Consider the following 26,349-nt stretch of genomic DNA (forward strand, 5'->3'; position numbering starts at 1 on the left):
GTTTGGTGCAGATGTTTATGTTGCCCGAAGGAAAAACTCCTGCTGACTTTGGTGATCAGCAGGTCAAAGTTTATTTTTACTTATCCAGTGAAATATCTCAACATCTACAATATGGATTAGCACCAAAGTTAGTACGGACATTCCTGGTTCCCTCATGATGTCTCCTTATGACTTTGGGAAAACCCCTGCTTTTTCCTCTAGCGCCACCATTAGTTTAAAACTTTAATTTGTCCAATACTTTTTATTTTATTTATGAGCAAATACCTGAACAACGTTTGGCATTCCGATCAGCCTCAGCTGTACTTTATGTGTAGTGCTAATTAGGAAATGTTAGCATGCTGTCGTTAGCATTTAGCTAGTACAGCCTCAAAGAGGAGCTAGCGTGGCTGCGATCTCCACGCAGGGATAACTTCTGCTACAGTTTGGTCAAAGTTAGGTAAAGCTCATGTTCATGGTACAAAAATCCATAAAAATGGGACATGAGTCAGGTCTCTGGTGTGAAAGTCAAATGCACTACTTTGCCCATCCATCAGCACGACCTCCACACTCTTACTTTCTGCTTCATTACATAAAGGGCACACCACTTCTACTGGCACTGAACGTTGGCATTGGACTTAAGTGTGTTGCATAATTGTCCAATATAAATGTGATTTGTAGGGATACTGGCCTGAAATAGAACATAGAGACAACAGAGATTGAGTGGAAGAGTGATTTTAAGGTAACTGGCATCTTAATTAAGGTATCTTAATTGTCTTCAAGCGTAAATTAGAACAAATCTAGTACTAAAATAGTACAGGAAAGACTCCCATCTACAACCAACTATATGTATGTATGTCTTCAGGATCCCAAACTGCAGTTAGCTTCACCTTCATTATGCCGTTCCAGTTGTCTCCAGTGGAAACTCTGAAGAGCAGCAGAAATGCCATCCCAAAGTTTTTGAATGTGGCGTAGCGTCCCAGACCTTCACATGGGTGGAGCTCATCACAAACTGGGGAGACGAGGAGGAGCAGGGAGGGGATGAAGAAGGAGAGGAACGGCCAGACAGTAAAAGAGAGACATGAAGATACAGACGTGGAAACTTTCATGGCTTTCCAGTTGCCACAACACAGGGCTTTGCAATGAAACTGTAATACTATTGTATTAATCGAAAGCTACTAGCTTCAATTAGAGAAATCAATATGGTATTTCAACAAAGGGTTTTACAAAGCAATTAACATCAGATGGATTAAACCCACAGAGGGGAGAATTAAATACTTGGTGCATGCCTGTGCATAGCCTGAGCGGTATGTATGCGTGTGAATATTTGTTGGAGCTTTTGTCTGGTTTGCCTGACTGCCTGTGACGCATGGTGCGTGTCCTTACTCAAGTCACCAAACAGCTCCACTCCCAGCGCTGCAAAGATAAAGAAGAGGAGCATGAAGAGGAGACCCAGATTCCCCACCTGCAGAGAGACAACAGGAAGAGAGAGGGATTAGCATTGTTGGCAAAATAAACCGACAACGAGGGACAAACAAACAGCTCATCCCAGTGAGAAAATGAATCGAGGGCCCCCCGAGGAAACAGCCAGGAGAAAATATAAGATACATCAATTGACTATTTGCTAAACCCCACCTCCGTACAGTGATCGTCCAATCATAGCTTAGCAACCGGAACTAGGCACAGCAGGCTTGCATGATGCGGTGAGCCTGGGACTGTACTGAGAGAGATACTCCGCATTTAAAGTGTTTGGATGGTGGTTTTCCATAAAAAGAAAACAAGAAAAAAACTGTAAGGAATGGATCAAATAGTGTGTATTTCTATTCTCACGTAAGCTGCAAATGTTAGGATGTCTGGCTAACTACCTACAGTAGTAACTAAGCTTTACTTCCAAGGCCAATGAGCATTTCGTACTACATTATTTTGTGGGCTTGATGACTTGCACATCCACTGTGTAGACTAACTTGGGGAGGTAACGTTGTTGTAAATGTTGTTTAATCTTAGTAGGTTACACTGCAATAGAAGAGCAATGCTGTTGCTTTATTTCCAGGCCTTCTACATGGATCGTCAACTGGAGGATCCTGACTTTTTTTCATGGAGCATGCAGCTTTCGCCTCACTCTTTTGGCACGACATCATGTATGTAGCCATCAAGGTCATGTTTAAGACCTGCAGGGTTAGCGTTTTCGATTAACTCTTTCGATGAACGTCAGCTTAATTAGCTAGCCGGCTTGAAATGAGAAGCTGTTTTTGTCTACCATTGTCTGAAATCCAGGACCATTGTTACTTAAAACGACAAAGAATTTGTAAATCTGCCACCGTTATCACTGTAACCTGCATATGTGCCACACATAAAAGCCGTGAATGAGTGACACAATAGAGTAAAAGAAGCAAAATCAGAATAAATATATGAGCAGCTCTAATAGTGCAGCTGATCCTGGATAAGAGTGAAAAAGATAATAAACCAAAGCTGTTATCGCTCAGCTTTGATACAGAGGTTGGTTTAGGTTATGAAAAGCTTAAGGTTTTCAAAGATTTGCTGCTGCTGCTGTCAATGCTAACCAGCATGTGGCAGCCTGCTCACACCCCCACCACCGCCTATTATTGAATTTATTAATTATGAAGACTTCCGAGCTCTAGGAGGAATTAGCCTGGAACAACGCTCAACCCTCTTTGAATGACAGACAGAGGTAGTATCAAAGAATGCTGTGAACACAGGATTGAGTGTTATTTCTTTCTCGCAATGCAAACACCGCAGAAGTTGTTCTAATTTACCAACTCCACCACCCTCAAATCCACCCACCATCGTTCAAAACAAAACCTCAAGCTGTATTCACTTCCCAATCTCTGCAGGGGAGGCTGGTTATGCAAATACGGGTCTCTAGAGTTGGCAAAAGGCTCATGGGAAACAATAGCGCCCTGAAACAGAAGAATATGTACCAAAAAAGAAAATGCCCCTGGGATGCAATTTCAGGGACAGCTTCTGTGGGACGTGTTAGGAAGTGAAAGATCCACAGAGAGAAACACAGATGAGGAGGGGAAAGAGAATCCAGTGGCTCTGGTGGATGTTATTTAACAGAGTTAGGCTGTGTACCTGAGGCAGGGCTTGCATAACGGTGTCCAGCAAAGCTCTCATCCCCACCGCCATCTTCAAGAGCTTCAATACTGCGGGGACACACAGACAGAAAATGAAAAACTGTCTCACTAATATTAAGATTGTTCAGTCTTACATAACAGAGCAGGGACTTGTGCCACCACGCCTTCAGTGAAATTGAAAGGACATTTTCCTTACTTACAGACTAATCCTGCGCCGTTAGTTTAATCACAGATTTCCTGTTATTGAATAACATTAAGCTTTCAGATAGCCTGATTGAGGTCATATCCTCCTGATTGGGGTTGCAGTTTGATGAGGTCACTGGTATGGCGATGGGGCACCACAAGAGGTACACCAAGACTGATAGATAATGCATAATAATGAATGGAATAGTAGAGATTTTCAACGACTGATGGTTTGCTTAGCAACCTCACAGTGACGCAGAAACCCTGATTTAACTGTGATTAAATAAATAAGATTTAACAGGTTCATTTGCTACATTCACAGGTGCTGCTAGGCAGGTTTTTTAACCTTTTCATAGACACAGCTGTTAGCTGTTTCCCCCTGCTTCCAGTCTTTGTGCTAAGCTAAGCTAACTGGCTCTTGGCTTTACTCGTACATTTACCATATAGACACAAGAGTGGTATCGAACCTCTCATCTAACTCTTGACAAAGAGAAAACAGGCGTAGTAGAAGTAATAGTAGTAGTAGAAGTAATATATTCGTGTGCAATATTAGTGAGAAAAATGTAGCCTGTTAGATGTTTGAATATGCCGACAATAAATCCCGTGATCCCGTAAGTCTTCCTGCTTATACTGAACACCCCCTTGGAAACAGTCTGGTCTGGGGACAGACTGTAAACAACAGCAAAAGAAAACGCAGCTTGAGTGGCAGCCCATCCTGGCAAATTTACCGATCCAATCAAACAGCCACTGGGAAACTGCTACTGCTACTCACAGCTCAGGCGACCTCATGCACTAGTGGGCGGAACTAAAAAGTCAAAACTATAAAGCCGTCGCAAAATTTCTCAGCGATCCTCCCACCCCCTCAAATCTCGCCACATCTCCCTCCGTAGTAAACAGGCAATGTGAGGCCCTTTAAGCATGCACAGCAACATGACCCTAAAACCAAAGCAGCTAAATGGAATTCAGCCATCTGTAATTGTAAAAGCTAAAAAGGAAAGTGTAAGTAAGCATATTGGACACGATACATATTGCATTGTGCAGCCTGTAAAGTATGCAGTAATAGTATGTAATATGAAATACATTTTATAAACAGCTATCGTTAGGCAGCTTCAGTAGAATTCAAGTTTAAACATTAGAAGAGGATGACACTCGTACGGCGGTGTTGGCGGGGATGATTACAGTGGAGCCTGTGAGTAAACGTAATCCAGCTAAATCACATCGACACACAGTCTGAACGTGCGATGTGTGCCACACAAACACACACACACACACACACACACACACATCACACACACACACACACACATCACACACAGGAGCATGTGCTTGTGCCCGGTCTACTGTGAGACAGTAATCGATAACGACTTCCATGCCACTTCTTTTATTACACAGTCAGTGACGAGACAAAACAGATGAGCTTCCCTCCTGCCTGGTCTTATCTCCTCTTCCTCCCAGCTCCCCTCACCTCCTTCCTCCTGCCCGCCCCCCCCCCCCCCCCCAGCCTTCCCTTATCTTTAATTACCTGGACAAGTAATCAGCCTGAAGCACACGGGCAGTTTAGCTTTCCCCCCTTCCTGCCAAATCCATGCCGTCTCTCTAGCTCGACCTTCGCCCTCCGCCCTTTTCCCACCATTTTATTCTCTCTCCAGATTTACTGTATGCTCTCTCACCCACCGACACACCTCTCCTCCATTCCTTTATCTCTCCTTATCCTCATTCACTTCATCTCAACTTTTTTTCACTCTAACACAGATTGCTCCTCTTTCCGACTTCTTTCCCACCTCCTTGTAATCTATTTTCAGGTCAGACGTTATTCATCATCCCTGCCTCCTCCTTTTATTTCTCCAGTCTTCCCTCTCTCCTCTCATTTATTCCCTCCATACCTGGTCTCCCAGCTTAATTCGCTTACTGTCATAATGTGTCTCGGCTCTCCCCCATCCTCAGCTATCTTTCCTCACCTCTCTCCTCTCTCAGTCTTTGTCTCTATATTTCTCTCTCCCTCTTGCTCCTTCTCGGTGCTGTGTTTGTCAGCTGACTGTGTTTCTCTGTGCCATCTGGCGGACTCACACCCTGCCCGAACCCTGCTGAGACCCGCCATGCAAAAATGACAAAGGGGGGAGTTTCCAGGGATGTGGCTGTTTTACAAGGCATCTTAAAAGTACAGCACCGTGAAAGAGACCGGTACGTGTCTGTGAGAGTGTTTGTCGGAGGGGGGGGGGGGTGTTGGGATAGATAGATGGATGAATGGATGGATGGGCAGGACGAGGGGGCAGTGGGTTCATACCTCGTGCGATCCTCAGCACTCTCATGATGCGTATGATGGTGGGGTTGATAGGCAGAGAAGCGTTGCCGTCAATCTCCTCCAGAGTGATGCCCATGATGGACAGCAGCACGATGGCCAGATCCAGCTGGTTCCACCTACACACACACACACACACACTCATCAATCCCTTACACGGATTTAGACCATTTCGTTTTACTGAAACCACTGATTAATGCGATTGGCTGCAAAAACTGATCCAAGCAAATAGTCAAAATCACCAATTTCTGATAAGTCATTTCCTTTAGTATAGAGATGAATTAAATGACCTGGACTTACAGGCTAGAGTCACATATCTGATTACTTTAGACTTGACAAATGGATTTTGACTTCAAAACAAATAACTTGTCTTCACTTGGACTTGGAGACACCACCACTTCATCACAGCAGACATGTTTCTCAGCGCCATTCACAAATGAAGAACAGATGAACTGTACTGTACTGACATCTGCCAATAGAAAACTACACACACAATTTATACCTCATGGTTTTAAGAGTGCGTGTCTGCATACATTTTCCATATTACTGAAGTTGCTGTTTGGACTTTAACAAAGCATGACGTATAAATTGCCAGTTTTCACTTAGATTTTAAAGAAATAGGTTATTTTTTGCGGAGAGTTAGATATGAAGATTGATACCACAGCAGAAGACATTAGCTTAGCTTAGCATAAAGACTGGATCCGCACAAAAGAGTAACAACAAAAGTTGTGGTTTTAAATGCCAGACGCAGTGACTGCCTGCAGTCAGCACTGGTTGCCTGGCAACCTCCCGGTGACAATATATAAATTGTTAATTAGTGGTTTTAGAAGTGCTGGTAGGCTGTTACCTTTGAACTGAGCCAGTGTAGCTGGCAGCAGTCTTTAGGCTAAGCTAAGCTAACCGTCTACTAGCTCTAGTCTCATAGTTTTGGTGGAGACTTGGGAGTGGGATCGATCTTCTCCTCTAACTTTGGGAAAGCTAACAAATGCATTTCCCAAAATTTGAAACTGTTCCTTTAAGGATGTGCCGTGTTAGTGAGAAAAGTTTGCATTTTCTCACTAACATTGCATGTTGATCTATTCTTGTAACCGTTCGTGGTTTTGGTTTGGTTTAGTGATAACAGTGATATATTTGTAAAGTACAACATGTCAGACTTTTATCAGGGATAGAACGCTATATTTTGGTGAAACTATGACTGTCAGACAAAGGAGAAGTGTGGCAGGAGTGGGTTGATAAGTTCTTACGGGCATTTTGAACCTTTTTCTTTCTGCTGTGAAAACTGGAGTTCAATTGTCACTGGCAGGAATCCAAGCTGCCGACAGCCGTGGTGCTTCGCGAAGAAGCGAACTACAAACTTTTTACAACCTTTTAAGCCTACCAGGGTGAGAGTTTGACACTCAGAGGATAGATTGTGTGTGAAGTATCCCTTTAATGGTCCAGAGATTACTAATCACACGCGATTAACTTATCACATAAACTTTAAATTCAGAGACTGATCATTTTCTGGATGCATGGAAGTGTGCAGACTGTTTCAGTGTTATGAGGCAGAGTGAAAAAGAACAACAACAATGGTATCATTTTATTTTAGTGTGTCATAAAAGATAGATATGGCACACTCAGATCAGGAGTCAGCAGGCTACTTTCTTTCCCAGATACTGTGACTTGATTTGAGATCAAAGTGTTGGGACCAAATCTAATTTTCCAGCCGCTGTGCAATAAATGTGCACTGGAACAAAATGAGTGTGTAAAAAGGCAGCGAAGATAGTGGTGGGTGGTCGTACTAATCAGGTTTGTCAATTTCCACTGTTTCTTTTCCATGAGCAGGTTTCTCTCTCTCTCTCTCTCCTTCACATCCTCATTTAGATACTCAAAGTGTATGAATCAACACAAGAAAATCAACTTAAAACTCAATGAGATTTTCAACCTAGTACTTGGGGTCTTGGCTAAATGTTGTGTTTATCTGTTTGTGTGTACCTGTGTGTGTGAGTGTAGTGAGGTAATATCAAACTGGACCATCGCCAAATGCAAAAAGGATAATGGTCTGCTCTGGCAAAGAGAGCGGACAGCATGGAGCCCTTGGTGGTCAGCTCTGGTCCAACAACACTGAGGCGTGTGTGTACTCGTGTATATGTGATGTGTGGTAGTGTGCGTTTGTGCTGTTGTGATTGCGTTTGTGCATTATTGTGCGGTTTTCGGCGGGAAGCCAGGGATTTCAAAGCTATGAAATCATCTGAGGCAGCGTGTTTTATGGGTGTTTAACGAGGCCGTTTGTATTCATACAGGCCTCGCTGAGAAGCATCCACCAGAGCACCTTAGAGAAAGCTAATTTTTAAGCTCTCCGAACGCTGCCTCAGATTTTCCACATGACGCAGAGGTTAAAGAACGGTACCTTTTAACCACCAATTGAGTCCTAAACTCGGAAGTTAAACATTTGCTCAGGATTTCAGTTCAAAGCACTTACTTGTCCTTGAAGAAGCGTCGGAAGCCAAAGGCCACCAGCTTAAAGACAGACTCCAGGACAAAGATGAGGGTGAAGATGTAGTTACAGATCTTCAGCGCCTCTTCCAGCTCCTGAAGATGTCAGGGAGAGAAATATTGAAGATTAATAAACTGCGCGAGCACCCGTCTCAACAAGTCAGTGAATCTAGCATTGCATTTTCTGTTATCTTAGCAGTGAGTGAACTGTGTTTCATTGCCACTCCTTTCATGAAATGTGCTGAAGCTGCACCGAAAACCAATGAAATGATCTCACCCTGTTGGAAGACAATCGTTCAACTTGACTCAGTTACACTAAACTGCTTGCAATAGTGGATATTTCTGCAGTGTAAATATACAATCTCCCTGCATTTAGAGTCTTTGCATGAAATAAGAAAGGGTCCATATTGTAGACTCTGTCCTCTTCTCCAGAAATAGCCATTCCATTAATAGATCGCTCACGTCGCCCTCCGCTCCTCCCTCCCTCGTTCTCCAGAAAAGGCCATTAGAATTAAAGTGTCCGTTTTGGCCCTTGGGAGAATTCACAGGGCCCATCTGCATGTAAAAACTGACCTTTAGCAGCGAGACGGGGAGAGGACTGGTGGTCTGTGGGGGTTTCACTAAATCCTCACTGGTGGCAATTCATCCACTCACAGCTAGTTCCAGTTTGTGATACACCCCACACCACCTCCCACTCTGCCTCATGACCATTTACCACGCCTTACTACCTCCTTATCTGTCCTATAACCTTTCCTCGCCCTCTTCTCAAGTTTTCTCCCTCTTTCTTTTATGCATCTCTTTGTCTCTTTTACTCTTGTGGAATCTTGCTGAATGCACTCTTTGCCTCTACCTCCGTCAGCCATCTTTTGTTTTACCTCCACCTCAGGGCTCTGATGAAGCAGGTGATATAGAAATATTTCAAAAATGAGAGGAAGACAAATCCCAGCTGGAACAGCTGCCTGGTGGCGATTAACATATGGGGTATAAATCCTAAGTATCCATATCAGACCTGGATATGGATACATTTGTGTTTTGGGTTTTTGTACCAGATGGGTGAAATTTACGGAACGCCTTTAAACCCTATAAAATGTCTTTATCTCTTTTATTGACTATCTAATAATCTCATATTTATTTCTCACCAGACTTTTCCACTTCTTATCTTACTTTCACTTCCTTCTCTGTTGACCCGATCCCTTTCTCACCCTTGTTTAAAGAACTTGTAAGCGTGTTTTTGAAAGGTTATTTTTTGTTCAATTATTTTCTTTATTCACAGCTTGTACACCTGACACTATCTGAAGTCCTCTGAAGCTATAAACCTGGTGTTCCAGGGAGATTAAAAGTAATATTCCAATGACATTCATTTTTAAAGGCCCATGTAGATACTCGTAGTTTTTCAGAACAAAGCCTTTAAGAGCCAACATTCAGTATTTTTGAACATTTTCATGCCAAAAAAAATTGCCAGAATTGAAAATGTTCTCCTGAATTTGATTCATGGCAGGGTGTAAATGCCTTTGAAACATTTACAACCAGACTAAAGGACACTCAAACCGCACTGATGGAGTCAGTCATGTACTTGCAGTGCAGGACTGACCCACTATACACGCAAACTGCATTGTATGCATCGTACCAAATGTAGTTGTCACTAAGTTGCATATGTGATTTCAACGAGGCTCAGAATCATCTGCAATTATTATTCAAGGCCAGGTATTACTCTGTTCCCCTCCCCCCCAGGTCTGACCTTGGGCTGCTGGTGGTGCTCCATAGACATGGTGATGACGTTGAGCCCTATGACGATGGTGATGAACAGGTCCAGGTAGTGGCTGGTGCACATCTTGTGGATGAGCAGGCGAGTGGGGGAGTAATCGGAGTAGTAGGGCTTACTCTGAGCTTCTGTTGGAAGTGGGAAGTAGTGGGGGGTGGGGTGGGGTGCAGGGAGCAGGGTAATGAGGAGGAGGAGGAGGAGGAGGGGGTGGGGGTGGCGTTCAAAAAGTGAGATAGGAGGTAATATACTGGGACACTGTACAGTAGACCTGCTGTGTTGAGGACTGGAGTCACCAAAAGCTGCTTTAAAAAGAAAAAGTGGTTAGTGAAACACAGCAGCCTCCTGTGCACGTCCATGTGTTAAAGTCTCTTAAGATGGCATTAAAAATAACACACACGAGAAGAGAGATGTGAGGAGACTACAGAAGCGGAGGCCGGATCAGATAACGGACAGAGAGAAAGAGAGACTCCAGCCAAGCCCCCCTGTGGTCCGCAGTCATGACTCATCAAATCAAATCTCCTCTCGTTTGATCAACAATTATTTAAATGAACTCTCTCCTGAGTGAGAGTGATGGGAGGTAAACAGCATCGCTCAACATGTCTGTGTGTCTGTGTGTGTGTCTGTGTGTGTGTGTGTGTGTGTGTGTGAAAGGAGGCTGCTGTCAGGATTACTTCCGGCCTGGAGGTGTGGCCATCTCTCCCCTCTGTCTCTCTGACCGTCATGTGACTCAGCCTCCCCTTATTTCCTCTCACTTCCCTCCTCTCAGGGAAAGAGCACAACGCCGGAGAAAAGTTTCCCCCGTACTCATCCATCACTTTGTTTCCTCGCCTCTTTCCTCCATCCGGGGAGGACGGAGGGATGGGCCGGGAGTTGAGGATGAGGAAGAGAGAGGGGAGGCTTGCTCTATCTATCACCCTGTCACTCCATCAGTGAAGGAGAGGCTCTAGGTCGGGAAGGGAAGGAAAGGGAACGACACACACCAACCAAGACACACACACACACACACACACACACACACACACACTCAAAAGGCAAAAGTCCTTTGGGTGTTTTGCGAGCTCTCCCCCTCTGCCCAATTAGCCCAGGTGTGCTGCTGCGGCTGCAGCTGTGCCGGGCTGGAACGATTCCCACGAGTGTGTTCTATACGTGTGTGTGTGTATGTGTGTGTGTGTGTGTGTGTGTGTGTGTGTGTGTGTGCAATTCATGGTGTGTGTCTAGTGGTTTCCCTACCGTGTTGGTGGGAACTGCACTCAAAGATCAGGGCACAAGACAGGAGAGCTGAGTAGGCAGAGTCTGTTAACGGAGCAGATATTCATCTTTCGGGATTGAAATTCATCCCTTGAGATGAACCCTACCAGGTGCACAGTTACTATCAATAAAGATACAGTATTCTCAAAGAAGGCCAGGAGCGTGTTCAATTTAGGCAACTGTGGTGTAGTATTACACCAACATGTTGGCACTCACAGTCAATGTGAATTATTTTCATAAATAGAAAACAAACATTTAAAAAAAGAAAAACAACGTTATTGTGCTTTCTTTGAATGTAGAATATCTGTGCAGGAGGCGTTACATCTCCTGTAAACACAGAAGAAAAGAACTGCAAAGTTGAAGTTATTACTGATCAGTAAGAACACTGCTCAAACATTGAACACTGAACACTATTAAAGGGGCACTGATTTTACACTTAAAGTTCATTTCACTCATCATGAGTGAGAATACTATACAGGCTGTGAAAGCAGCTGTATAATGTCTTATGAGGCTCTGGAGGGAAAATAACCCTGATGCCTCAGTTTCAGTTTGAGACTTAAAGGGTAATTCTGGTATTTTTAAACCTGGGCCCTATTTATTTATTCATTATTGTTTAATAATAACTGTATATAATACATGAATAACTGTTGACTTTGCATAACAGCAAACTACAAATCAGAACTAGGCGCAGATCAGAAATAGGGGAGGCACCTGATTAAAATTTCATTAAAAAAAACTTGAAACAGGTGAGTATTAAGAATAATGGCGTGCCTCTAATGTGAGCCTCTTTCAAATAAATGCCTGGCTGTCCCTGATGTCGAGGTAAATAATGGCCCCCGGCTGCAGCATTGCAAGTTGGAGAGTTGTTGAGGTTTGGCAGAAGTCTGCGCTCCGTGGAGTGCCTTCAAGTTAATTATACTGTATTTGTGTTCCGGGTCATCTTTGCCGAGAGCTAATTTTTTCGCCTGCTGGTAAGTATTGATACTGACAACAGGGGAGACGAGCCTGAACACTGGTTGTACTGGCTGAGCCACAGGGCAGCGGGTGTTGGAGTTTGACTGCTCCTGAACTCCTACGGAGATGTGCGTGCCACAGGGTGAAAATAATGTGGCTTCTGGTGTGCTTGGTCTGGCTTTTCAAATAAATGCACTAAAACAGGGCGACGTACTCAGTCACCTGCTTTGCTTTTCAGCACCTCAGGTCCCTGAAATTTGTCTCTTGCAGCAAACATCCCTCATTTTGTCAGCGGCTTTTTATAAATGAGGTTATGCTTTTGGACATTTCACCATGTGACCCGCTGAGCGATGACGCGGGTTCAAAGCATCTCGGGCAACATGTCTGGGCAACATGTCTTTGAGTCAGGGCTGTTAGGCATGGCCCTTGTGGGACGCTACGGCTCGGTTCACTCACTGGGAGTTCCGATTTACGAGATCCTCCTTCATCTTTGGAGGAGCAAACATTATTTTTACTCTGTTCTACTTACTGCTTGCAGGTGCACGGCGAGCTAAGCATCCCTTTGTTTCGCCTCCTCCTCTACACTCCCTCACTCATCTAAATATGCTCTTGTTTTGTACAACTTTTTCTCCCCCTGACATGTTTTATCTGCGGTCCCATTTACATTCCCATACAGTAAAATACACGGCCAAGAAAAACAGATTTATGTAGTATGGGAGAGCTGAAGTGAGTATGCTAGATTGGTTCACTTTCCCTATAAAGGAAGTAAGGAAGTAAGTAAGCATCGCCCTTAATATTATGGATGGGGCAAAGAGGGCAAAGCCGAACAAGAGACGGGGGGATACGGGAGGAGAAAACGGAAGAGAGAAACCTTTTGGCTAAAGCCCAACTAGTCTCTAGAGGAGAGGGAAGGGAATGAAGTGAGGGAAGAAAAGGTGAAAGTTTAGGGCGGCAAATTACACCGGGCGGCCCCACCCTCCTGCAGATAGCAGGGGAGAGCTGCTCTTAATGGAGTTCATGCTGCTCCTGCTTTGAGCCTAGCTGGCATCCAAATGATTCTTCTTTGAGTAAGGCAGCAACAGAAAGATATTCAGTGGAATGTGAGGAAATGATTTAGCTCCCACTCTTCCTCCCTCTCCCCTCTCCCCTCTCTCCCCCCTCCTTCACTGATGTGGCAGCCTCCTCTCTCAGTTCTGACTTAATATTGAGATGGCAAACAGGGAAGACTTCACCACCTGCGAACCTCTCCGTACAGGTCTCCATCCTCACATTTGACATCGGCCCTGTGTACATTTACCAGGCCATCCAAGACGATCATCTCATGGGGGCTTAGATCTCAGTATGTTTGCTAAATAACTGCACTGCATGCAGTTTCTACAATCTATAATGACGGTATTTTTTTGACCCACAAAAGTTAGTTAGTCTGTCCAACATTTTTTTTTTATGCTTTTGTGGCGAGTGTCCACCGGATCTGGCTTTGTTGCATCGCGGCTCCATCATGGCTGCCAGACACAATCCGCTGCTATAGTTGTTCTCATTTACATATTTTTTGGAGTACGAAATAGTGATTCGTTCGCATAAGCACTCATACATTATTATTATAAAATCACTGACATTTACAATGAGTGATCACAGAAGGTGACAGAAGGTCATCTTTTCAATGCCACACAGCCCCCGACTGCCCGGCAGGTCTTTGGTTTTCGGGGTAAGACAAGCAGCTTAGTGGGGACGGAGGCCGAAACTAGGAGGAAAATATGCGTTAAATGAATTTTACCGATGTAAGATACTCTATTTACGCTATTCAAGCGTGGGGTAGCTCAATAACTAAACCGAGAGGCACAAAGCATCTGTTACTAAGCTTGTGCAACACAAAAAAAAAAGGTGGCAAAACAATTCTAAACTACATTATGAATGTGGCTGCTGAGGACCAGACGCTCCACTCCTGCAACGTTTCCTGTGGACACCGAAACAGCAACGGAGCCGCAGCGCAACCGGAATGCAAAGCAGCTGGATCCCGTGGACATTCGGTCGTAGGTTTACTGAAGGACTTCGCTGACTGAAAGGAGATCTAAAACCCCTGTTGAGAATCTGCCTGAGGTCTGACATACAACAAGGGAAAACAGTGTTAGAAAAAACAAAAGATGTAAATAATTCCCCTGTCCAAAAACAACCCCAAGAGCCTTATTCCTCCTTTTTGACCTCCAATGCACTCACCTTCCCCTTCGTGGACACCTACTCGCAGCTCACCCTTGGGGGTGGAGGATGTGAATGGCTGGGGATTGGGCCTGGGAGTTGCTTTTGGACGCGGCCACGCTCAAAAACATAATCAATACATTTCCGAGGCGGTCTTTGTTGGGAAATACAGACACAGTAAGGGTCCTTGGTTGTGGGACCAATGAGTAAGAACGGCACAGCACGGCACTATGGCTGTACTGTGACCGTGCGGGTGAGCGCGGGTTGGGTTGAATTGGATATGTAGAGAATGGGTCTGGAACACGGTAGACCTGCAGCTGTCCAGAATGTGGTGATCACGTGAGGGTGTCTACAGTCGGCTGTGAGGTGGAAAGGATGTTGTGCCGGCTACTCCGATGAAAAGGAGGCCTGATCATGAATCTCAAAACAACACGAGACACCGCTATGACTTTGATTCACTGGTGCGATGGTTTCTGCTTTGCTGGATCTCCTCTGAATGTCTATGAAGGCTCTATGGGTTCGGTAGTTCCATCAGAGGTTTACGGATGATTGGAATAGAGGGGGTAAGAAGTGTGGATTGGTATGGCTGAAGGGGATAGAGGAGGTGTAGGGACTGAAAGAGACTTAAAAGTTTGGATCCCGGATGATAAAAAGAATGGCTGTGAAAGGAAGAGCAGGGCACGGGCCGTAAAAGCAGCAACAGTGCACTTTAAAGGTAAGAGATCTGGATGGAAATGAGTTTATATTTTCACATTTCTGAGGCAGTAGTTTGGTTGGATGCGGCTGCTGCTTTTATGCCCCTGTCCTTCGTGGTGAATGGGCTCAGTAGTAAACCTTGAGACTCAGTGTCTGCCAGGAAAAACGTGTCAACCTCCAATGTCACGGACTGGATGTCCAATTTTGAAATCCAGCAAACACTGAGTCTAAAAAAATAAAAATAAAAAGACAGTTGTCAACATAAACAGTTACTGTAAAACAATAAAAAAAAGAAGGTTTAACTGGAGTTCCTGAATACTCTGCTGCTTTGCTTAAACATCAAACGGAGAGAAAGAGACACAGATACAGAGACAAAAACCATAAAAAAAATGAATTAAACTGGGGAATAACAGAGAGGAGCAGCAGAGCAAATTGAGGAGTCCAGAAGAAAAGAGGCAAAGAAATAAGAAAACATGACATCATTCAAAATGACAGGGCATGATAACACACACACACACACACACACACACACACACAGAGTCATCTGCACTCTTTAATACACAAACACACATTGTGCTGGTTCACATGGTGGACTGACACACCTCTTTCTGAGTCATACTTGAGCAGGATGGACCAATTGGAATGGGGGACTGAATGGTGAAGGCAAGCGATTGGACGGCGTGAGTGGAGGGCGGAGCAACAGGGATAACAGTGATGACAAAGTGCACACCGATGGGAAGCTTTTTAACAGTATAATGACACAGCGTTTCTCCCTTTGTTGAATCCATGTTTGTCCCTGTCAACAACACACGGCCGGAAAGAAGAAGCGAGAGGATTCTTGGTTAAAGTACTCTGACTTGAATTTAATATCATCTGTTCCACCCCTTCATGCAAGATTTTCAGTCAAAACAGTATAACACCCATTCAAAGCTATAAACCACACATAAAGTAGCTGAAATAAGTATTGCTGTCTATTTCACTCTGTCAAATATAATCGTTCTAGTCTGGCACTAAACCTGAGAACAGATTTTTAGATTATTGAAACCTTCTGTGACTAGACACCCCAGACACGACTATTTCCACCAACATGCACCGATTGTTTAGCTTTGACAGTCAGAAAGCAGCATATGTCGAATGACTGAGTAAATACAGAGGACAACACGCTACGATGATGGTCACTTTGCGGGGGGGGAACCCCTGAAATCTTGCAAGAACATTCTCACAAGTTCTTGTAGCAACGCAGAAACGAACATCCATCACAAACAGATTTGTCTTTTTGTGTCTAATATTATGTTGAAAATTGTGCGGGAAAGGCAAAGAAACAGCTGAAACAGGATAGTGGAAAACAGGGAATGTAAACTCTGCAGATGAACTGAAACCTGCTGAAGTGGATTAATGATTCTCACTCACGGCTGGCCGCGCTACTTTATCACTAGCTTGCTGTTTGGGGCTGATTTGGCCAGCTTTTGGCCACGCGAGCGACATGGCTGTAGGGACGTCGATCTGGTCGTGTTTCAGACTGAAACAACTATTGGATTGGATGGTTGGCCATGACATTTTGTATAGACTTTCCCAAAGCATGAAGCCTACTGACTTTTCATCCAGCGCCACCATGAGGTTGACATTTCTGAAACTGAGTGAATTGTCTCAACAACTTTTGGATTGATTGTCAAGAAATTTGGTAAGGACATCAGTGTCCCCCTCAGGATGAATTGTAATACTCTGGTGATCCCTTAACTTTTCATTTACAGCCACCATCAGGTCAAATTCTTAACTTATCCAATAATTTGGTTTATGGCCAAACTAATGATACTCCCATCAGCCTCATTTGTACTTTGTGTTTAGTGTTAACTGGCTAATGTTAGCATGCTAACACGCTAAACTAAGATGGCAAACATGGTAAACCTTGCTAAACATCAGCATGTCAGCATTTTAGCATGCTGTCTTTAGCATATAGCTCAAAAGTATAACCTCACACTGGCTGGTTCTATTTCTCTACTTGATGATCCTGATTCCAGTCGCCCAAATCGAACAAATCAAATCAAATTAGAATCCTTGAACACAACACATTGTTGGATTTTATCTGCTTATTTCCAACAGCAGCTGGCCAGGACTGGAACAGATGCAGTCCAAATTCAGTTGTGATGCCCAAATTAATCCATAATCAATCCAACAACTGGAATGTGTGTCATGTCCAGCCTGATTTAATCACACCACACAGCTCATCTGCTACTGCTACAGTTGTACTGAATGCCGGTTCTTGGACAAACCACATGTGCACACTCACACAAAGGTTAAGACACAGCTTTTGCTTTTGGAGCCTAAAGAAGCATAAAGCATAAAGAACTCTCCTGCTTGGGAGAAATAAAGGAAAATTCAAAGTCCACCTCATGTCTCTTTCATCACTCCATTCAGTGCAGCAGGGCAGCGCTACAGTGTGAGACTGTCTGCCACTCTGCTCCGTGCTGTTCTCTTCTTGACATTTCTGTGGATGAAATATTCATAGAGAAAGTTTCCAACATGAAACATTCATAGCGAGTGTTGTTGGGGCAGATTTTCTTTTTCTCGCACCAATGACTTACAGCTTTTCAATCAAACTAAGTATTTACAGTGTGTTCCTTCACAGCAGTTATTAATAAACATTGGCTTCGGTGGAAATGAATGAGCTTTATTACCCATTCCATTACTTTTGATTTTCCTTTTCAGGCACATCAACAATCCATCAGTTTCTGCCGTCACCTCTTCAGTACATATCCATCATCGGTCCTTCATGCCTCCAGATTTATGGGTGAACTGATATGTTTAAGGTTTTTCAGGAGGCAAATGAGCTTCATTAGCTAGTTTACTGGATGAAGTTACAATGAATACATCATGTGGTTGGGTTCTACTTTTACAATATTACAACATTACAATTACAACCTTGACACCCCCCCCCCCCCCCCAGCAGTTGCAGTAACATGGCTTCCAGTCGCTGCTATCCCCCAAAGGTTATGAAAGATTCACCACATTTAACACTTCCCTTAACACTGCTACATACACCTTGTGGCATCAAACTTACACACCCCCGAGCAGCATCTCTGAGACTTTTTGCCAAGGTCTGCCACCGCCTCTCACTCTTTCTCTGTTCCCCTCCCGTCTCCTCTCCCTCTCTCTCCCTAAAGGACTGGTGTTATTAATTACGTCGCTACAACAGAGGAATAGAAGAAAGAAAGAGGGGCAATGTGAAACTTCCGTTAGATTCATCTCTGTTAGCTCTGACCCAGATACAGCTAGGGATTGGCACCAGGCTGGCTTGTGTGTCTCCTTGTGTTTGTGAGTGTGTGTGAGCTAATAGATGAAGAACAGCTATTCATGGAATGTCAAGCTGCTTTGCATATACCCACACTTATGTTCTTGGATGTCTGTATGTGTGTGTTTGTGTTTGGCACTAGGGTAAACGATGTGTGAGGAGATGATCCTATTATCCTCGTCTTGTTGTTGACTGCTGGCCGTGTACTGACAACAGAGATTAACACCACAACATAGGAAATGACTTTGTTTATCCACCGCAAGGTGATGAGGATTTATGAACCTACATGGAGAATACAACGGTCGCATTGTCCACATCAGCTGCCGACTCCATTATCTCCACTTCTTGCCAATGGGAAAACCATTCTATATGAAACAGACGTTTAAAGCCCTATTTTATTTTTTTTACTGACTCTTAAACTGACTGACCAGAGATATAGAGCCTTATATTATGTGGCATCTTAGTTTGAGATTTACATATATTTTGGTGGACTTAAAAAGGTTCAAAAGGTTGGAAAACTTTGTGAACCTCAAAGTAAATCTGACCTGCATTTGGGATTATTAAAGTTTCAAAAAAGCTATTTTTTCCCTAAATGCAGAATTGAACAATTCTAATTAGGTTTAATATGAGCAGATGTTTTCATGCTGTGATTCAAACAGTTTGTAAATTAGCCAATTCATCACTTGTTTTATTCCTTGTTAAATGTTGGTCAATGTGCAGAGAAAGTGTATCCAGTACACAAGTGTTTCAGAGATAAATGTGATTCCTTACAATAAGCTCATTGGAAATATATTACATAATATGCTTGTTAGAATCGAAAACAGCTTATTTTTTGAAGCAGGCAACAGATCAAGCTATCATTGTTGTGCTGTGTCTTAACTCTACCATGGCCGCTAACCTGAATATTAGAATTAAGTCAGGTACAGGGAGTGTCCAAAATAATGTAAACACCTCGTGTAAAAGTGCTTTGAAGGAATATCTGAACGTCAAAAATACGACAGCATAGGCAGGTCATTTCCGAGTTGGAGGCCAATCAGCAGCATTTGTCATAAATTTAACACAGTGTGTGCATCCTTAAGGTCTAATAAATGTGTTGATTTGTGCATAAATTGTGCATTGTGCAGTGTTTGCTAGCTTGTGCTTTACTTCTCCCCTGCCTTTGCGGGTGCATTGCCACGTCTCTTGGCGCGTTACTGCCAACAACTGTCAGCGTAACAGCGTGAAACAAGTGGCAGGAATGTGCGTCGCATTAAGCCCACATGCTTGAGCGAGAGCGTGATGCAAACAAGAACAGGGAGCCACTCTTAAAAGCATTGCCCCATGGTGCTACTAGTGGTCCAAAACTCCACAGGGCACCTTCAAGCTGTTTGATGGGTATGTTGACAAGTTGCTTTTGGTCCAGATGCTCTGCACTTTCACCACTTTCTGTAAGATAAGTGGTGGTAGGAGGGAAGATTTCACTTCCTTCCTTCGTCACACTACTCATAACGTATAGGGTGAGATTTAACTAAAGAGTTAAAGGTACCCTGAGGAGTTTTTGACCATTAGTAGTACTATGGAGCAATGTTTGACTGGGTTTCTGTTTTGTTAGTACTTTGTTCACGTGGACATTCACACTATTCTGCTGATCAACACTTGGTGGTGGTAATGTGCCACGAAGTGTAGCAATGTGACAACAAAGGCCAGAGAGAAAAAGACTGGTAAGCAAACATGGGCGTAAACAATGTTTCAAATTAAAAAAGAAAAATGGCTCTGCAAATGTTTCATCTGGCAGGAAATGCATTTGGTGTGTTTATTTGGTCTTAAGGACACACACACAATGTATTCAGGTGAGAAACAGTGAATGTAAATAAAACTTGCAGGGCACCTTTAAGGTTGTGCTTCGATTGCTGTCACTGGCTGTGTGCAGTTAGCTTGGTAAGGTACAGAAGCCATGAGTGGAAAACCAGCAGGGTAAGAGCTGTTGTTGGACTGAATGGGAGGCTGATACACTCAAAGCTGCAGGAATCACCGCAGGTCCACTATGTACTGCACTTGGAAATGAAGTAGCACAAAAGATGAGGTTGCACTATTTTGCCTGGCACCACTGGCAATCAGCACTTAAACATGTGAGTTTCCAAAGCAACATGAGACCGCCAACAGAGAGGGAAAGAGGTTGTGACGTCTGTGGCCCAAAATAACAAAATTATTCAATTCAAGTGGAACAAGTCTTGGGAATCACGGCAGCTTATATCAACCAGACGAAAAGGAACAGAAACTAACGCATAGTGTGACGACACATACACAGTAAATATGAAGAGGACTGCAGAAACCCACCTTTGTGTGTGTCTGCAGTGTTTGAGGTGTGTACATTATTTTGTCCATGCACACGTATTCCTTGATAAGATGACTGTTTGGGGGCGAGATGTGACGAGAGAGTGAACTCATGTGGGGGCTGACCCAGACAGAGCTGCTTGGGCTACAGTGTTGATCCGTTCAGCCTGTTCGGGAAGTCGAGGGCCATCTGTTAACATGGCAGAGCCACAGTTCTCTGAGACTGACTTATAGGAGGAGTACTAGCGCGCACACACACACACACACACACACACACACACACACACTTTCCTTGTTCTTTCTGTTTGTTTCTAAAGCCTTCATTATCCTCTCCTTCTACCTCTCTCTGCCCCGGTGTTTAACAGCACAACAAAACTCACCTCTATAACCTCAGAATTATTGTTTCATTTCAAATACCTACAATGTTCTACAGAGCCAACGCATCACTGTTCGACTACAAACTTACTGCACTGCAGCTTTTATAGCAAAGACCATACAAGGTTGCATCTTTTACAAAGACTCCGCCAATTTGCAACAGCAAATATGTTTTGAAGCAAACGTACTGCTGCCTGCGTTATGCCGTTAACAAAAGCCAAAAATTGGTTGTCGAACATGACGGCTTTTCTTCACCGTTCAGCTTTCACACGGAACTGTAGCAGACAGCTGACAAAACATCAGAGCCTTATCAGGAAGACACTGATGGTCCCTGGAATATTAGATTGAATATAATCACAATGTCACTGTTGAGTAGACCCACATGTGTTACTACAATAGATTAAAACAAACATAAAGTTGGATAAAGTCATGAAAAAAATGTCGAATATGAAATATTATAGCGATGTTAATGTAAAGTAAGCTCACTGTAAAGTTTCTAAACTCTGTCAGAATAGGAATATATTAGACAGGGCTTGACATTAAAAAGCTACTGAGCTATGGTGCTTTTATTTGATCATATTTGACTTGGCATTCTTTTTTAAGGATCGCATGATCCCACTTTGCTTTCATTTTTCACACAGTCGTTGAACAATATGGTGCATCTACTGGCGCTTTCATGACACAGAATAGAAGTCATAATAACTGCAGTCTGTTAGCTATTCCATACAATAATAGTACAGTTGCAAAATGTTGATTCTGATACTGATACTGGGTGAAAATGTTCAGTAGTAACGTATTTGTTTTCCCACTTTGTGCAATGGAATATCTGCTCCCTGCAACTAAAATATGACTGAACTTTTTTATACTTATGTTGAGGCAACTTAAGAAAGTTGGTTAATGTTAGAGAAAGATGGTTTGGTTTAAGATTGAAAAAAAATCCACATTTACTTTAGCCAAAACCAAAAACCAAGTCATTTTGTTGTTCCAACCGAATATAATCCTGGTAGCAATTAAACTTCCCACAAAACGTCACTGGCAAAACAAATGAGTAGTATATAAACAGAATTTCTAGGAAACAGGGTTAGTGTGGTAGCTGTATCCAGTAAGGATACAAAAGTGATGTTACTGGCTCATAGAGCTGCCTAAAGACTTTGAGGTAAGGCAGGTAATGGTGAGAAAACACAGAATTTTAATTTAGCAAGTTGAGTAAATAAAAATGCCAAAAATTAAGTTCTATCTTGTCCAATGTAAGGAGGTGAATTTCTTCTCTATCTTATATCATTATAAACAGAATCTCTTTGGGTTTTTTAACTGTTTTTCAGACAAAATAAGCAAGTGGAAGATGACACTTGACTAAAACATTTTAAAAATTACCCATAAAGTAACAAATAATGAAAAGGTTGCAGCCCTAAAGGCATGGCACATCATGGGTCCACAAACAGGTAATTCATAGGTTTACTTCACTTATGCTTACGTCTTGTCTGACAAATCTATATGTTTCAAATACTGGCTTTATAAATACATGTTGTGAGGGTTAAATAGAGTTTTTGAATGGTACACTTCTGAGAAACTGCTACCACCTATATACCACTACTGCTGCACAGCAGCCTATAGACTAGTGCAGGAACACTGCGAGCATCATTACCCTGATACAAGCTGCTGTCTGTCAAAATGCCCAGCATTGCTGTCTCTCTGATAGCTCACTGAGGGAGAAACAGGGAGGAAATAATATGAAACTATATTTACAATTTGCAGCATACATCATGTGCAGTGCGCTGTGGCTTCTCCTGATGTGTCTGTCACAAGCAGCTGACTGTGACTGCAGAATGCATGACTCAACACAACAAGTCAACTCAAACAGGGAGACACTTCACATTGACCCTGAGGAGAACTAGTGCCGCCCTGGACGTGTGTGTGTTTGTGACTCTGTGTGTGTGTGTCAGAGTGCATGCATGTCTACCTCTGTGTATGGTTGAGATTTTCTTTACGTGTCTACGCGATTACCACCATTTCCTTCAACCTCTTAAGCGTGCCTTTTCTTCAGTCCCAGTTTACAAATGTTTGTGTGTGTGATTCAGAGCTGTTTTGAAGTCTTTTGGAGCAAATCACAAGTCTTCATGAGCAAATTCCAAGTCAGGATGCAAGTGTTTCAGGGCCCTGAAGGTGACATTTAAAATGACACTGCATTTGAAACATTTTCTTTCAAAGGTGTATTAATAGTGATATTTAGGGCTGGGCTATACTATGCTAGCATGCTGACCTTAGCACCCAAAGCACTGACTTGAAGAAGAAAACTTGGGACTCTTTGGGGAGTCAATTCTCAGTGCAGTTAAGTCTCTTGTCGTCATTTTTGTGACTTACATCTGACTCGAGTGCGTTTCTAATCTACGCCTGCCTATAGTTACACAGTTGCATAGTTACAATTTGATCCAACTTTTCATCAAGTGCGTCTGTGCGCTTGTATAAGTCTCCCACCTCTCCCCTCCACCCTTATGTATCTCTCCTCCTCCTCCCTCCACCATCAGTCAAAATCTTAATGCGCCTCCTCCATCATCTCCTCTCCTCTCTTTGTTCCTCTCCTCCTCCTCGCCTCCAGGAAAGGCGGCTCCAGTGCAGTGCAAGCTAAAGATAAGAGTCCACACACAAACACACTGCGTGTGACACAAATGCACACCCACACACACACACACACACAGACCCACAAACACCTTACTCTCCACAAATACACTAGTGACACACTCTGTGGATGCTGTATTTTATGTGTGTGTTTTGTGTTTGTGGCACTTCCGTAATTACCTCTGGGGGGAAAAAATATCAAAATACTGCAAGTAGTTTTGTGAAATGCCGCATAGGATCAACAACGGGGTGTAGGGGTCCTGCTCGCCTCTCAGACAGTCATCCAGACTGAGAGGGGAGAAGGGATTTGGGGATGAGAGCTGCTCCTGCATATTTTACAACCTGTTCTGCAACCATCTGCTCCCTGACACATTCACATATGCACACACAGGCGTGCGCACAGACACAGACACACACACACACACACACACACAAGAATACAATCCAGCACAGTCAAGTCTACCTTCCAGGAATGCGATGCCCCTATTTAACGGACATGGCACCTGGTAATATAAGTGCAAACAAAGACACACACCTCTCAGCAGATCCTGCCTATCTTGCCACAGCAAACCGGTCAGAGTGGTCAGACAGCCCTGAGATGACCTTTGTGCCCCACAAAAGCCAACTGCTGTTAACAAACCTGCTGCGGTCTCATCTAATAACAACTTGTACTTCTGTGACCTTTGTACGAAGCGTGTTGTAGTAAATCAGCCGTTCGAGTCGGGTCGAGATAAATGTATGCAGCTTGGCAAGAGCCTTAATTCTATTTTAGATCGTGATTTAATAGAAGAGAGAAGCCAGAAATAGATTGTTTTCCACACAAGAAACTATTTGAGCCATTGTTATAAGTTATAAGCTATTTGGATGCAAAACTGTGGAGATTGCAGCTAGAAAAACTAGTTAAGAGTTTGTTGAAGTTTAATTTACTGGCATCACATTTAGATATTTTGGCACTGGGTGTCTTAAATTAAGCTTTAAAGACTCAATGGGAAAGTAATGTTCTTGATTGAATTTCTGTGGTCCAATGCCCTTTAATGGAGGCCAGTGAACTTTAATACAGGATGTTATTAGAGAATGTTAACAACAGAGAGAATCTGTTCATCCAAGATGGCAGCCCTCGTGCAAGCTCATCAAGCTCTCTAATCTATCTGGCTGTGATCTAATGTAACAGCAGTGAGCTGAAACTATAAAAAACACAATGAGAGAGAAACACATCAAGCTAGTGAAGTTTAAAAGATAATTCTGAGTTTAAGTCTGAGTTATCAGAACTTGGGCTAATGAGCCATAATTCCTATTGGTAATAATAACCTCATACTCTGCAAGTCAGATGAGCAAGAAAAACAAGGTGAGCCAAACTTAGTTGGAAGGGAAATAAAAGGAAGGCATATGGTAAAATGATCACCTGAAGTGTCCGTTGTAAACGTCCATCACAGTTTACAGACATTCTCCTTTTCAACTTTGTCCTATAAAACTTACCGTAGTTGTTGGCCCTAGCGCCACGCTAGTCGGATGAAACTTTGTACGCATATTCATGTCACCCTCAGGATGAATCCTAATAACTTTTTTTCATCTAGCTCCATCAAGTCAAAATTTCAACTTTATGACCAAGTACCGTCAAAACAAATGACATTCCCATCAGCCTCAGCTGTACTTTTCAACAAGTATCATTGTGCCAAACTAAAATTCCACAGACCTGCTAGTGTGGCTGTAGACCCTTTGTCTTATTTTTAACTACTGAATGGATTGCCAATCAACTTTGTACAGGCATTCATGATTCCACGAGGATATATACCTGGGACTTTGGTGATCCCCTGACTTTTCATCTCAAGCCAAAAAGGTCAAAATTGTCGCCTACTCAAGGAAACATCTCAACATCTACTGGGTGTATTGGTCCAAGATTTGGTGCCGTTATTCATGATTCTAAGAGGATAAACCCTAATCACTTTAGTGATCCCTTGTCTTTTACTTTGTCCAACACTATCGTTTATGACCAAATACCTGCAAAACCAAGCTGTACTTTGTGTTTCGTGCTAATTACAAAATGTTAGCATGCTAACACGCTTAACTAAGGTCTCTGCTGAAGTATGATCAAAGCTTTAGTCTTGTTAAAACCTGTCTGATAGTCTTAATGCTGATGTCTCTTGCCCTGTCACACTCTGTTCTAACAATGTCACTGTGTTCCCAATCTCAGCAATTACTTTGGCGAGCACAATATTGTCAGCAGAGAGGACGGCCATCACAGTGAAAATAAGGCCCGGGACATCATAAATTAGAATTATTCTTATAATAATGGGACTACAGTACCCTTTCCCTGTCTCACCATGACTCCATATTAGTTTCCCTGCCAACCTAACTAGACAAGAGTCTTCTTCTTTTGTGGTGGTGGTGCAGCGGTGCAGAGCTGTGGATGGATCGCGGACGGTGTGGAAGAGCTGTGAAAGACAAAGCCACGACAGAGAAAACAGGTAACAGCATGTCCAGCGGACTGAGGGCTGATGGGAGAGAGGCAGGGGGGCGGGGACGCGGAATGGGGCCCTACCTCCCGTGATCACTGAACTTAGAACCCTAGCCACCATGGTGGGTGGTCGTGGTCGGTGGTGGTGGTGGGGGGGTTTAAAGGGACACACAGAACATGCTGGAAACTCTGTACCTTTCAATGTGCCTTCAGAGAGGGCCCAACTCACCCCCGGAACCAATAAATCTAGAGGAATGAGACCGTGTTAGTCAGGGAGAAGCAGAAGACAGCAAGGAAGGAAGGATGGCTGACAGTTAGAAGCAGGAGAGAGTCAAAGAGAGAGAAAAGGGGAAAGAGAGATGGAGTAAGGCCAGAAGGAAGCGATGAAAGATTAAGCTGGTTTATGTTCCTACGTTTTGT

At 43.3% G+C, this 26,349-nt stretch overlaps 1 protein-coding gene across 1 annotated transcript in view; it reads right to left on the reverse strand.

Moving 5' to 3' along the window:
• cacna1g (calcium channel, voltage-dependent, T type, alpha 1G subunit) overlaps positions 1-26,349 on the reverse strand; it is a 218,334-nt gene that overhangs the window by 12,354 nt on the left and 179,631 nt on the right. Inside the window, exons 27-33 of the mRNA XM_070927129.1 lie at positions 26,125-26,175; positions 9,767-9,918; positions 8,015-8,124; positions 5,539-5,672; positions 3,070-3,140; positions 1,363-1,441; positions 867-988 (exon numbers count right to left, since the gene is read on the reverse strand). Coding sequence (XP_070783230.1) covers positions 867-988; positions 1,363-1,441; positions 3,070-3,140; positions 5,539-5,672; positions 8,015-8,124; positions 9,767-9,918; positions 26,125-26,175 — 719 coding nt within the window. The remainder of the gene's footprint in view (positions 1-866; positions 989-1,362; positions 1,442-3,069; positions 3,141-5,538; positions 5,673-8,014; positions 8,125-9,766; positions 9,919-26,124; positions 26,176-26,349) is intronic.

Source organism: Enoplosus armatus, chromosome 20 (genome assembly GCF_043641665.1).
Source record: "Enoplosus armatus isolate fEnoArm2 chromosome 20, fEnoArm2.hap1, whole genome shotgun sequence".
Classification (NCBI taxonomy): Eukaryota; Metazoa; Chordata; class Actinopteri; order Centrarchiformes; family Enoplosidae; genus Enoplosus; species Enoplosus armatus.